Source organism: Urocitellus parryii, chromosome 11, assembly GCF_045843805.1.
Source record: "Urocitellus parryii isolate mUroPar1 chromosome 11, mUroPar1.hap1, whole genome shotgun sequence".
Taxonomy (NCBI): Eukaryota; Metazoa; Chordata; class Mammalia; order Rodentia; family Sciuridae; genus Urocitellus; species Urocitellus parryii.
This window is the reverse complement of record NC_135541.1, coordinates 39,454,746-39,470,455: the sequence shown is the minus strand read 5'-3', so window position 1 is coordinate 39,470,455 and position 15,710 is coordinate 39,454,746. Positions and strand designations below refer to the sequence as shown.

General features: G+C 36.4%; 1 protein-coding gene across 1 annotated transcript in view; it reads left to right on the top strand.

Moving 5' to 3' along the window:
* Window positions 1-15,710, top strand: part of Fyb2 (FYN binding protein 2) — a 66,005-nt gene that overhangs the window by 17,667 nt on the left and 32,628 nt on the right. Inside the window, 1 exon segment of the mRNA XM_077791548.1 lies at window positions 8,984-9,084. Coding sequence (XP_077647674.1) covers window positions 8,984-9,084 — 101 coding nt within the window.

Here is a 15,710-nt window from a genome sequence, read left to right as displayed (position 1 = left end):
TACACCCCCTGGAGAGGTGGTGTGCAGATGAGTGATTGCAACCCCAGATTCTGGGGTCAAAGTCTTGGATCTATTCTCTGCTGTGCCATGGTAGCACTCTGTGAAATTCAATTTTGCCTGTGTCCCTTCATCTGCCCTTGGGAAAAATACTATCCTATTTCATAGCATCAAGTGAACTGACATACAAAATTGGCCCAATGCCTAGCATATAGTAAGTGCTCGGTAGTTACTAGCTATTGTTACTGTTTACATGAACTTACAAATGAGATTAATGGTTTGACAATGTAGCTTCAGAGTTAATCCCACTAATCTTGAAACAGGCCAAGGAGATGTGTATTTTGTGAGGTTACCCAAGCACTTCCATAACATTTACTTAGTCATCATGGTTTTGTGGTCCTTCATGAAAGGAACTGGGTTGTAAATATAGGAGTAAAAGAAAACAAATCCCCAGTGCCTGCTTCTGAGAGATGTTGGAGATGTTATATTTGTTGTTTGTTACCATAGAGGTCATAGTAGAATTAATAAGGTTGTGTCACAGGTGTGGTAACTTATGTGTGTGTAGATGCATATATAAATTATATATATATATATATATATATATATATATATATATATATAAAGGTGTGAATGTGTGTGTGCACGCATGCACTCTGTAAAAATGGTAGGATAGAAACACCAGGGCTAGAGGTGGAGGTAGAAGGTGACAGCAGGTGAAGAGTGTAGGAGCAGAAGTAGAAATAGTGGAGGTGGTAAACACTTTCCACCAGGCACTGCACTAAGCACAGTATACTTTACACACCTCAGCCTCATAAAGGAGGACTAGAGGAGAAAGAGACTTGGGTCAAACTACCTGTCCCAGGTCGCAGCCAGTCAGAGCTGAGATGGGGCCAAAGCTATGTTTCTGAATCCCAGGTCCCCCTGTGTGCTGCCTTGCCGTGTCAGTTATTCACTTCACTATCACCTAATTTGCAGAAGACAGATGTGCTCATGGATTATGAGAGAAACACTTACCTTAAAAACAGATCTTGTATGTTTGTGAACTTGGCATGGATGCATTCTGAGATCCATTTTGGATAGCGCAGATGTTATTTTTTAAATTCTTTTTTAAAATTTTTAACTTGTTTTAATTAGTTATACATGTACATGACAGTAGAATGCATTTGTGCACTTTGATATATCATACATAGATGGGATATAATTTCTCATTTTTCTGAGTGTACATGTTGTAGAATCACATTGGTCTTGCAGTCACACGTATTCATAAAGTAATACCATCTATTTCGTTCTACTATCCTTCCTATTCCCACATCTCCTCTCCTCCCCTCCCTTCACTTCCCTCTTCCTAATCTAAGGTAACTCTATTCTTCTCTAGTGCCTCACCCCCCTTATTGTGAATTAACGTCCACATATTAGAAAACAACATTCCGCCTTTGGTTTTTTGGGATTGGCTTATTTCGCATAGCATGATATTCTCCAACTCCATCCATTTACTGGCAAATGCCATCATTTCATTCTTCTTTAAAGCTAAGTAATATTCCATTGAATAAATATACCACATTTTCTTTATCCATTCATCTATTGAAGGACACCTAAGTTGGTTCCATAATTTAGCTATTGTGAATCGAGCTGTTATAAACACTGACGTGGTTGCATTACTACACTGTTTTTAAGTCCTTCAGCTGCATTAGTATGCTGTTTTTAAGTCCTTCGGCTAATCATCAATCATTTAATTTGAGAGAAGGATTTCTTAAGGTAAAGTAAGGGCTTTGGGGAGAGTAGTATTGTAAGAAGTATTCATTGGAAATAGGAATTTGTCCAGTTTTAGACTTGGGGTAATTAAGACATCAAATGGTTCATATTCTTTGTCATCAGGATCTATAGAATGTCTAGTCAAGATACCCTTATTCTTCCAGTTTCCAAAATGCATGGCCCATTGAAATCAAAAGTGGAAGAAACTAAATTTTCAACCTAAGTTCGCCCTTCTCATAAAGTAAACATAAAAGTATGCTAGTAGGTTTTGCTATTCAAGTCTCAATCTTTCTACTGAGCACAAGTTCTTCTTTAGGTTTTCCATAACTTTCTTGCAGTAAGATTTTTGACTGTCCATCTTGCACTGTGGCACGGGAGAAAACAAGAAAAAAAAATTCATGTGTTAGGCTTTTTGCATATAGTAACCCAGCTATTCCCACGCTAAAACCTCACAGTGACCCCAAGAAGAAATCCAAGTTCTAAGAATTTAAATGACTACTCAAGACAACACAGATAGTAAGTGAATCTAGGTACAGTATCTCACATTTGAGAAAAAAAAAAGTAGCTATTCTTAGGATTAATAATTTTACTGAGGGCTGGGGCTGTAGCTCAGTGGTAGAGCACTTGCCTAGCATGTGTGAGGCACTGGGTTCAATTCTCAGCACTTCATATAAATAAATAAATAAAATAAAGGTATTGTGTCCATCTAAAACTAAAAAAAAAATTAATAATCCTACTGATAGAGTGAACATATCTTTAAATGAGCTGTGTGATCCAGTTTTCCAGAGAGCACAGCCTAATGCAGAGGTTGACAGAATATTCTCCAAAGGACAATAGAGATTCAGCAGAGACATCTCAGAGCTGTGGTCCAGAGGTAGACATGGCAAGTGGAACCAACCAGGAAAAGAGGTCATTTGTCCATACTTTAGCCAGAGAGATCTCAGTTGTTGAAACATTTATTTTGAAAATAGGATCTCAAGGATCCAGTCAAAATTACGACATTTTTGATTTTATAAATTATCTTTAATACAACAGTCAAGCTGATGCCACTTTTTTTTATTGGTGAGCAGTAGGATTTGTTTTGATATATTTATACAAGCATGGAATATATCTTATGCTAATTAGGATCCAAGTCTTGTGGATGTACATGATGTTGAGGTTCACTGTGATTTATTCATATATGTACATAAGAAAGTTATGTCAGATTCATTCCACTATCTTTCCTATTCCCATCTCCCCTCACCTCCCTTCACTCCCCTTTGTCTAATCCAGCAAACTTCTGTTCTCTCCCACCTCCACTTGTTGTAGGTTAGTATCTGCATATCAGAGAGAACATTTGACCTTTGACTTTTGGGATTGGGTTATTTCTGTTGAAGTTTCTTGACAAAGAGAATTCTGACATATTAAGAAACACTGCAGTTCCATATGTCATGGATTGGAAGTATTAAAAGGTAGAAACTTAATGGTATATCAGTAATAAAGGTATTTTATAAAATGCAAATCTCAAAGCTTATCTTTTAAAAACACAACAATTTCCCCAATATCATATTACTAGCACCCTTGGGGAATGCCTAAGTGCAGAGGGCAAGTATTTCATTCAATATGCACAATAGACCTTCAAAGCAAATTTTATTATTACTATTTTGTAGATAGGAGATGGAAGATTAAGGTATTTATTCAGCACTCCATGACGAGGAGGTGGAAGTGAGTTAGGATTCCAGTTCTTCTCTGCTGAATCCACACTCTAGGTCTGGCTACCCTCCTGGGCTGCCTCCCAATCTGGCCTATGGTTCTGGAGACAGACATTTGTCATAAATGTGGAAATAAAGAAATTGAAACATAGATAAATTTAAATCATAGAGTTATTTCTTCCTTGCAATTCAAGTTCTTTATATTGATCCACACTGTATAAATTCAAGGTGGATCCCAGATCTAGCTTTAATGCACTGGAAAAGAGATTAAAAGACATTCTCATGCAGCAAAAGGCACAATATCCTCTTTCCCTTCTAGTGTTAATCCTGGACTGCCTCTCTCCAGAAGATAATTGATCTCAAGGATTTTTTTTTTAAAGAAAAACACTTGGTTGGAATTCTTTATCATCATGGGGAGTCAGATATTTATTCATTTCTGACAAAAGTACAAGTAATTGATTAGACGACGTCTTTCAATTTTTTCCACAAATTGTTTCTTATTAATAAAGTTAATTTACCATAGACCCAATGAGGTTGTTAGGGCACTAGAGCATGAGATATATGGCATAGGCTATAATTTAAGGAAGTTTCTCTCAATTACTTCATGTGAAAGGGAGAGAAATATGAAGGGAGAAGGCACTGGAGCGTTAGAGTTCATAGTGTTTCTTTTTCAACAAAGTGAACTATCCCTATATCTTTAAAAGTATTACATAGAATATGTAAAAAAAAGAACAGAAAACTTTAAAATATCCAAATGATCAAAAGAAAAGGAGGTAAAATAATTGGGTAGAATGTGCTTATGATGTAATACTAAATGCAGGAAACAGGAAAAAAAGAGAACCCCAACCTTTTCTGTAATACCAACTGTTATGAATATAAATATAAATAGGAAAAAATCAGGAAGGATACCTAGATGCAAAGACCTCATTCTGGGAAGGGGAAGGGAAGAGGTAGGATGATGGTAATTGTTCTGCTCCTGGCTATCCACCCCTGGATATCCACCTCCACTTGTGGCCGGTGTCCCTGATGGTGTCCCTTGGTTTCACTGTTCCATTTCTCTTCCTCCTTTCCCATAGTCAGCTCCTATCATGAATTTATGAGTGTATCTAATTTGCATATCCTTATAGTTGAACTACAAACTCATACATCTGTTAAAGATAAAATGTTTTAAATTTTTATATAAATGTCACCTGACTCGATCCTTCCTCGCTTGTTTTTTAACAAAGCTATTTCCTCTTCTGTGTTGATGTAAGTAAGTCTAGTTTATTCACTAACGTTGCTATGTTGTATTTCATCCAATGCACATGTGACCATCTCCTATGTATTCCTTTACTAAGAGACAGGAGGCTGTATTAAATTTTCACCATGTTAAACCATGCTGCAGTCACCATCCCCCAAGGCTTCTAGATGAATACAAGCAACTTTCTCAAAGCTGCTTACCTAGAAGTAGAATTTCTAACCAATTAACAAACAACTCTGGTGTTACTAGATACTGAAAAATCATCCTCCAAAATGGGTGTGCCAGGTCTTACTCTTGAGCACAATAAAGGATTTTCTGTTTTCTTGCCCAAAGAGGTATTATTTTTTAACTGGGATCCTTGCTAATCTGCAGAGTATGAACTGAATTCTCATTGTCTTGATTTCCATTTCCCTGTTTACTGTGAGATCAAAAATTTCCTTTTAGAGATTCTTCAACTTTGCTGTTCTATAATAATGTCTATCATAAACCTTTGCCCAAGTTTCCCTGGATTTGTCTTTTTCTTATTGCTGAAGTTCCTGACAGAGTTTATATGGTTATTAACTGTTCTTTTGTTACGATTTACAGTTAAGTATGACATTTGGAGGTTAATCCAATTAACAAAGTTTAACTCTTTTTTTTCACATCTATTAAAATGGTCTGTTTTTCTTCCCTCTCATTAAAACAAAGTAATTACAGTGATACATTTTCTGATGTTGAGCCGTCCCCGAAATTTTACTTGTTTTTGAATTATTTTTAACACTGATTAATTCATTTTCCTAGGGTTTTATTTAATGAGTTTGGACTAAAATCTCTTCAGTGAAATGGGGCTATATTTTTCTTTTATTGAATGATTCTTTTATGGTTTCCATATCAAAATTATACCATTCTCTTAAAATCAGTAGTTTTTCTGTCTTTTTCTGTTCTCTGAAGCTTCATTAAAACTTGCCTAAAAGATTATTTGGTAGAGAGCAAGAAGAAACGTGGTAGTAGGGTAGTGGTAGAGAGAGGGTAGAGTGGGTTCAGGCCTTTTCATGACCTGTTGGCCTATTTGGCTTCTTGTTTCTTCCTCAATTAGCATGGTAATTTTACATTTCTATTCAAATTTGCCAGTTTTCCCTAAATTTTCAAATTTATTGGCAAAAAAACTTATCAGAACATTTTTCTAGATTTTTGAGAACATGAAACTATTTCTAATTTTGTCTCTGTTCTTTTCTTTGTGTGCACATGCTCCCCGTGTATGTTTGCACTCATTTTTACTGGTTTCTTTTTTCTTGATAAGTTCTGTCAAAGAGAACTCCAACCTTTTCTGTAATACCAACTGTTATGAATATAAATATAAATGGGAAAAAATCAGGAAGGATACCTAGATGCAAAGACCTCATTCTGGGAAGGGGAAGGGAAGAGGTAGGATGATGGTAATTGTTCTGCTCCTGGCTATCCACACCAGCCTACTTCAGTGGAGGGTTTTGGTAGTATTTGGTTAAGATCTTCATTCCCTTTTCTGGAATCTCTAGGGTTTGGGCTACTTTTTAGCAGCATTATCTGGATAGTTAAAATATACACTTTTTAATTGGAGTAGATTAATCTAAGTGCATTAATTATATTTCTTGATCTATTTTGTACTTTTGCCATTATAATTTATATAGTTTCTCTACTTGTATTTTGTCTTCTTTCTCCTCCTCCTCCTTTTTAAAAATGTTTTTCCATTAAAAGTCTCCCTTCTATCAGTCAAAAAGTTAAACACCCTTATTTCTTTTCTTTTTAGTGCATATGGTCAAATTTTGACATCTACAATTAACTAAGTCTAATGTTATTCAAAAATTCTAGCTTGCTCCTCAATAATATAAAGACCTGCAAAGAATTTCCAGTAGCACTCTCCCTCTATCTTCCATATTATTAGGTAATATTGTAATTCCCTTAAACTTCTCCAAATTAGTAATCCTTACAGTCAATATTTATTCAGATTTTCCGATTGCTTTATTAATTCCTTTGCTCACCCTTGTTCCTTATATCACACTTCATTACTAGTTCAATTTCTTTTTATCAAAGTGCATCATTTTGGTAAATTTCAGCAAGGTCTGTGAGTACTAAATGCATGGACTTGCATTCTAAGAATATCTTGGTTTCTCTCTCACTCTTAAGTGATAATTTAGCTGGACTAGAATCTTTATATTGACAGATTTCTTTCCTCAGTGTTTCAAGGTACTCTCCACCTTCTCCACCAACTAATGTACTAATGAGAAACACATTCCAGTCTGGTTTCTGTCCTCAGTTGACTGTCTTTTTCTCGTGCAGCTTTTACATTTTTATTTGACTTGTTCTTACATATTATAAACCACATGTGTGGCTTTACTGTTATTTCTCATTATTGAGGCTGTGCAACAAAAAGATTCATGTCCCATTTCAATTTTTGAAAAGTCTTGACTATTGTCATTTGAATAGTGACTCCTTTTCATTGTTCTTTTTCTTCTTTGCTTCCTGAATTCCTTGTATATTTATGCTGTCCCTTTTCAATCCACCCTGTCTCTTAACCTCTCTCATTATTTTCTCTATTTTAATCTCTCTACTATACTTGGGTGATTTTCTCAGATCTAACTAATTTATCAGTTTCCTTTTTTCTGTATCTAATATGCTTTTCAGTTTCTACATTATTATTTTTTTTGTATGTGTGTGTATGTGGTACTGGGGATTGAACCCAGGGCCTTGTGCATGTGAGGCAAGACTCTACCAACTGAGCTATATCCCCAGCCCCATCTACATTAATTTTTTATATCAAGAACTATAATTGGGCTGGGGATGTGGCTCAAGCAGTAGCATGCTCACCTGGCATGCGCTGGGCACTGGGTTTGATCCTCAGCACCACATAAAAATAAAATAAAGATGTTGTGTCCACCAAAAACTAAAAAATAAATATTAAAAAAAATTTCATTCTCTCTCTTTCTCTTTAAAAAAAAGAACTATAATTATGATTTTTAAAACTTCTTCCACCTATTCCTAAATCTGCCTAATAGCTTTTATTACTCAATTTCTTTGAACACTTAAAAAAACACACTTATTCTAAATTCCTTTTCATATAACTCTATTGTTTGATCCCCCTACTAGCTGCATCTCCTGTGTATGGCTATGGTGGCCCATCTCCTTGCATGGTTTTGTTTGGGGCTATAAGCCTCCCCTTTTTAAAATTTGTTGTTTGTTTTTTTTTAGATATACATGCAGTAGGGTGTATTTTGACATATATACAGGGGGTGCAACCCATTACAGTTTTGATCCAATTCTTGTGGTTAAACATGATTTGGAGTTACACTGGTCTTGTATTCATATACGAGCATAGGAAAGTTATGTCTGATTCATTCTACTATCTTTTTTCTCTTCCTCTTCCCACTCCCTTCATTCCCCTTTGTCCAATCCAATGAACTTCTGTGCTTCCCCTCCTTACCCTCCCTTGATATAGCTTAGTATCCACATATAGCAGAAGAAAAAAAAAGAGAGAGAGAACATTTGTCCTTTGTTTTTTGGGACTGACTTAAGAGGGTCCTGTTTTCCTTGCAGACATAGGTTCCAGAGGTTTTGGACACAACTTCACAGAATTATTTCAGATTTGTCTTTAAGAGGAAGATTTGAAGTTCAAGTTCCAGTTTTGGCTTTGTATCTCGGGATTATACAGGTTGAATGAATTTAGATCCCACATTGATGCTGGGTTTTTGAGTTTATGATGTCTCATATTTGAGAAATCAAGCTCTTTCAATTCTCTTGCCATAGTCAGACAACAAAATTTCTTGCTCTTTCTCTGGGAGAGTGTACAATTTCTTTCTAGAATTTATTTTACAGATAGAACATCATTTTGTGACTCTGGACTTCATGTTGATAGCTCAATGACAGCTCCCCCTTCAGATGAAGCCCATGGCTCAGACTTCCCTGTGACTCAGACATTAAATCCCCAACTGCCCAGTCATTAAGTCCTTTCTTTATCTGGTCTCAATTTCCCTTGGAGTCCCTTGACTACAGTATTCCTTAGCAACTTTTACTGTGGGTTTTCTCACTGTAACTGGCACCGGGGATTTTACATTATTGATTTCCACGTGAGCTATGTAATCTTTGTGCAGTACTGTGCACGGTTATATTTCATCTAGACTTCCTGTGCGTTTAAAGGAGAGATGTGTGTGCCTTCCATGTCTGCTTAGGTCACTGTATTGGCCAGACACACTTACATTACTTTCTAATGAGAAAAAAATACAAAGAGTTTTAAACTGTGTTTAAAGAAATGTTTTATTTTAAATAACCTTTTTTTGTCTGTGCTTCTCAGTGCTGAATTTGAAGAACCACATAATTATGAGGCAACAATTTCATATCGGAGACACTCTGGCAACTCCATTAACCTGTGCACTGCAATAGAAATTGCTGATTGTAAGTCTGCTAAGCCAATTAATATTGTAACCCTGTGTGGAATAAAAATGTGTCAAAAATGGTATTTTTCCCTCTGGCAAACTGTAAGTTAAAAAAACTCACAGCCATTCTGTTCTACCATCTCATTTCTTTTTATTTTTTGCCATGTCTGATCTCTTAAAAAAATATAAAGAAGTCCAGTTGGGCATCAGTGCTGTTTACAATTCCTACTACTGCCTTCTTTCCTCCACCTTTCCTCCTCCTCCTCCTCTCCTCTCCTTTCCTCTCCTCTCCTCTCCTTTCCAACTGACTTAGCTGCTTTGCTTTTTGTAGATACATAGGAGGGAAAAAAATCAAGATATAGTGATTCATATTTCTTCCTTCTCCTATAGAAACCTCATCTTTCTTTTTGGGGTGTCTTTCTTGAAGTCCCCTCGTTACTCAGAACATGGAGATGGAGATAAGAGACCATGAGAATTAGGCGGTTGTGTTCAATCCAAATAGAAGAAGGGAGATTATTTAATGGATCTGACCACTGTTTCAGAGTTAAGTCTTCCCGCCTCTAATATTGACAACAATATTCAAGCTTTTTGTGAAAAAAGGGAGACCCTCTTAGGTAAAAACAGAAGAAGCAGGGAATCTTAACATTTCTGCAAATTTAATGTCTGTTTCTGCCTAAAGAATCTCTTAGTTATCTGCAAAATCATAAATATTAGTGCCAGAATAAACACGGGTGATTGCCAAACCTGTACTATGGACTATAGTTCTGTATTAGGTCCTGTGTACATGTCTGTAATAGAGTGGTTTTATCACTCACTGTTAAGAGACAGGAAACTGAAGATCAGAGGTTGTTTTTGGACAAGATCATATATGCTGTATCTGGTAGAGCAACAGTTGTAAGCAAGGTCAGCCTCCCTCAAAATCCCACCTTCTTTCCACAGTTTTATGCTGCTTCTCATTCACAGAAGTGTGGCTTCTCTGGAAGGAAGGTTAAAGACAGATCATCTGGTCTTATTAATTTATTACACAGGACAATAAGCTAGAGACTTGGGAAAAGGAAGCCATTTTCTTGGGAAGTTCATGAAGGAAGAATGAGGACCCTATTGACATTTTCCTTCCCTTACCCAGGAAATAAGAGATTAGAAAACTACTAGAAAATTCCTTCTCTCCTCAACGGGGCAGAGTTAGGATTTTCCCTATGTTTTATAAAATGCTAGATAAAGGAGAGGAACTCCTGTACCCCGTTGCTCACAGAAGGCAATGCTGCCTATGTATCAGGGTATTGGGCATCCCACCTTGGAGCAGGGCTTTTCACTTTTTAGAGTTCCCTCAGATCTCCCAAGGATCTTGTCCAGTTACAGATTCTGATTCGGTAGCTCTGGAATGTGGCCTGAGATTTCCTGGTGATGATGATGATGATGCTGGTCTAGAGACCACACTTTGGATAGAAAGGCTTGGGGCCCCATTTGGGCTAAATTCCAACTGCATGCCCTTCTGCAAGGCCAAAAGGTATACAGAGACAAGGGGATGCTCCAATCAGAGCTTGTACCTTCTCTCTCTGGATCACATGAGACTCCCCTACCCTAGAATCCAGCCCTGTGCAATGACTGCCCTACTCCTGATTGGGTCTTCTCAGGAAAGACTGGGCTTCAGGGAAAGCTTTTGGGATGGGGACAGGTGGATGGAGCTTGGATTCATGCAAGGGTCCCTCATGATACAGGGTGAAGCTAAGAACCGAATATGGGAAATGGGGCCAGAGATGTGCATTTATTCTCTCCAGGACACAAATCTTAACAGTGAGATGTCCAAGGGACATCATTTTAGATACCCAAAGCTGGAGTCACTGAGGCAGGCCCTTGTTCATTCTTTCACTGAAAGATCCTGGGTTGTGCATCATGGACAGGGCTCTGCTGCCAAGGAGCCAAGTATTTATGGTTGAAAATAGAAAGGGCTCAAAAAACAAGCCCCCAATCCCACTGGGAGGTAACAGAGCAAGAGGAAGAAGGGGTTGGGGGAGGGATGGTGGCTAGGGCTTCCCCTTTCAGAAGGATATCTTTTTGGGAGACAAGAATAAATCTGCTAGGCCTGAAGAATCTGAGGAACTATAGCCTGGGATCAAAAGTGTGTGGTGTGTCCCTTACCCTGCCTTTCTCTAAAGAGCCACCATATAACACCCTCCAGGAAAAAGAGAGAAGATAGCAAAGTGGAGCTATTTCACTCCAAACTGTGCTTCTTCATCTGTTTTATTAGTTTCTTCCATTCTCTTTATGCCCCTAGATGACACATGAACCTTAGTTTCTTCATCTAGAAATTGGGTATACTATTTTTTTTGTGGATTTTTCCTGAGTGTTTGATAAAATAAGACATTGAAATCTAGCGAAACCGTGCTTCTAGGAGGATGGAGCCCAAGTATTTTCCTCCTTCCTTCCTGCTAAGTATAGTTTTTAAAATGTGGTCATTATATATGTATAAAATATATAAAAATAAACATAAGAAGAAAGGAAGACTCTGAAAGGTAGAAGACGACGAACATTGAGACCAGTGAAGGAGGATAAGGTGGTGAGTTTCTTAAGTTTTCTTCTTTCAAAAGCTGGAGAAAGGTAAAATTGTCTAGGTGTGGGAGGTAAAATGTTTCCAGTCAGATTTGATCCAAATAAGACTACAACAAGATGTAATTAAACTGTTAAAAGTCAAAGACACAGGGGATTCTTAAAACAGCAAGAAAAAAAAAGGTAAATCACATAAAAAGGAGCTCCAATATGTCTAGCAGTGGTTTTCTTAGCAGAAACCTCACAAGCCAGGAAGAGAATGGATTGAAATGAAAAATTGTGAGGAAAACAAAAACAAAAACAAAACTACCAACTAACAATACTTGACCCAGTACAGTGTCTTCCAGAAGAGGTAGACTTTCCCAGGCAAATAAAAGCCGAGGAGATTCTCCACCACTAAACTTGTCTTACAAGGAATGCTAACAGGAGTTCTTCCAGCAGAAAGGATCCCCATTAGTAACATGAAAACATATAAACTTAATGGTAAAAATTTACTGGTAAAATAAATGCACAAAAAATTCAGAATTATCTAATAGTGTAATGGTGGGATGTGAATCACTTTTATCTTTAGTATGAAGGTTAAAAGGCAAAATGACTAAAAACAACAATAGCTGTCACAATTTGATAGAGGTATGGAATATAAAATATGTAACTTGTAATAACAAAAAAATAAAAATGTGAAAGAGTTAATAAAATTAAGGGACTTTTTGGCAATCAGTCATAATGGAAACAATATGAAATTTATAAAAAAAAATAAAACAGAACTATATGATGCAGTATTCCCACATCTAGATATACCTCTAAAGGAAATGAAATCAGTATGAAGAAGAGAGATCTGCCCTCCATGTTCACCGCAGCGTTGTTCACGATAGCCAAGACATAGATCGACCCAAGTGTCCATCAAGAGATGAAGAGATGAAGTAAATATGGAATATATTCAGGATGAAATATTATCCAGCCTTAGAAGGAAATTCTGTCATTTATGATAATGTGAATAAACCTGAAAGACATTATGTTAAGTAAAATAAGCCAGACCTGGAAAGATAAATTCTACATTATTCTTGCTTATATGTAGAATCTACAGTGAGTCTCATGGAAGCAGAGAGTATAATCAATGATATTCCCAACAGCAGGCATAGGAGGAGGTCAGGGAGACGTTGGGTCAAAGGAAACAAAATTTTAGTTCGAGAAAATAAATTCTAGAGATCTACTGTACACTGTGGTGACCATAGTTAATAACAATACATTGAATACTTTAAAAATGGTAAGAGTAGATTTTAAGTGTTCTCACCACAAAAAATATAGGAGATAATACGTACATTAAGTCGTCTGATTAAGCCATTTCACAAAGCATATGCACACCAAAATATAGTGCTGTGTATCCTAAATATATACATTTTTTACTTTTTAATTAAAAAATCATCAAGTAAATATCTCAAGCTACAATCTAAGATCTTACCTAAAGTACATAGAAAAATAAGAGCGAAGTAAATTCAAAGCAGATAGCAAAAAAGAAACAACAAAGATAAAAGAAGTAAATGGAATTAAAATAAGAAAGATCAATGAAACCAAAACTTTGTTCTTAGAAAAGATCAATAAAATTGACAAACCACTAGCAAGACTGACAAAGAAACAAGGAAAAAAAGATACAAATATCAAAAATGAAACAGGGATATCATCACAGATCCTATAGACATCAAAAGAATAATAAAGGAATATTATAAAGAAACTGCATACATATAAAATTTGACATTTTGAGGTAAAAATGGAGCAATTCCTTTAAAAGCTCAAACTATCACCTCACCCAACATAAATCATTTGACTAGCCCTGTAACTCTTGAAAATTGATTGCATAATTTGAAAAATCTCTCCCTCCAATTATCCTAGTCCAAGTGACTTCACCAGAAAATGCTAACATTTAAAGAATTATATACCAATTCTATGTGATCTTTTCCAGAAAAATGGAAGAGAAAACATTTCTTGATTTATTTTATAAATCTAGTATTATCCTGATACAGAAACCAGACAAAAGCCAATTAAATAAGAAAACTTCATATTCTTTATGAGTTTCATAAAAATCCTTAACAAAATATTAGCAAACAGAATTCAGAAGATTTTAGAAGGAATTGCATGCCATGACTAAAAGTGGTTTATTCCAGAAATGTAAACTGGCTCAATACTGAGAAGTCCATTCACAAAAATCTACCATATTGACAGATGAAGAATAAAAATCATATAAAACCTATGCAAAAAATGGATGAAATTCAACCAAAAATTCTTGAAAAATTAAGAGGGGAATGTCCTCACCTTGATAAAGGACATTTACACACACACACAGGAAAAAAAAAAAAAAACCTACAGCAAAGCATGATGCTTAACCACAAATACTGAAGGCTTTATCCCCAAATTGGGAGCAAGGCAAGAATGGCCTCTCTCACCAGTCCTATTCAACACAGAGCTGAGAGTTGTAGCCAGTAAAATAAGGTAAAGCAAGAAAATAAAAGACATTCAGATCAAAAGTGAAGAAATAAAAACTGCCTTTCTTTGGAGTGACATGATTATCTAGGTAGAAATTCCTAAGGAATTTACAACCTCCCTTTCCTAAAAATCCCTCCTAGGGACTAATAATTGAGTTCAGCAAGGTTGTAGGATACAGTTTTATTTTTATATCTTAGCAGTGAACATGTGGACACACTAAAATTGAAAAATACAATACCTTTTACAATGGTTCAGAAAAAAAGACAGACTGAAATCTAACACAGCGTGTATAAGACATAAATGCTGAAAACTGTAAAATTTGGATTAAATAAATCAAAGTGTAAGTGAATGAAAAGACATATCCTGCTTTTGGATTAGAAGACTCAATACAGTAAAATTGACAAGAGAAAATTTCAATTCTCCCCTCGAGATACACAGGTTTAACGCAATTGCAATAAAAATCCCAGCAAGATGTTTTGTAGAAATAGACAAGATTATTCTTAAATGCGTATGGGAAAGCAAAGGAACTGAAACACCTAAAAACAGTTTTGAAAAAAAAAGATTAGGAAACATCAGTCTACCCAGTTTCAAGACTTACAGCTACAGTAATCATGACTGTGGCATTGGCAGGGAGACACATAGAAATCAATGGAAACTCAGAAATAGACCTATGCCAATATGCCCACCTGATTGTTTTCTTTATGAAGATGCTAAAGCAATTCAACAGTGGAAAGATAGCCTTTGAACAAAGTGTTGGAGCAACAGAATATCCATAGATTAAAACAAAAACAAAACAAACCTAAACCCTTGAGCTAATTTTCACACCTTATCCAAAAGTTAAATGACAATGAATCTTTCTTCCTTGCCTTGTCCACCAAGGAAGATGAGGAATCTAAATGATATCTTTAAATAGCAGGAGAGGATGAGGTGTTTGGTTCTTACTATCACCATTGAGCTCAGCCCTGCGCGGGGCCTTTGTGAGTCTTGCCCATCCTTACAGAACTCAGCCTCCGATGTACAGGCTTCTTGTTGTTCTGGAAGCTCTGCAGAATTGTCCTCAGAGGTCACCTGGGCCACTGCTTTCTGGACTGTGTTTCTGAGACCCCAGAGATTCCTTCAAATGATGAAGTTCTGATTATGTTCCAGAGTAATAGTCCATTTAAATAAACAAATCCATGATTAGAGGAAAGTTAAGTCATTTCCCAATTGAGTGACCTGGGGCAAGTTATTTTACTTCCCTGTGTGTTCCTCCATCAGTAAAGGAGTATGAGTAGCAATTGTCATAAGAGCTAAATGGAATAGTGCATTTAAATACTTAGCATAGTGCCTGCTAGCTATATGCATACAAATGATAGCTACTTTTTATTATTGTTTTTGTAATATTAGAAAGAGTCATCTCATCTACTGGTCTAACAGAGGTGAAGGGACTTTTCCAAAGTCACACAGGGAGTTAGTGCATGTAGAATTAGCTGTGGGCCTCTCAGACATGACCATGTTGTGACATTAGTAGATGGAGGGTGGCTGAGGACCCTCTTCTGACTTTTGCCCTTCCTCTGCCAGTCAAGGCAAAGCTATTCTATGGAGAGAAAGTTCTATAACTCAGTACACAGTGAGCCAGGA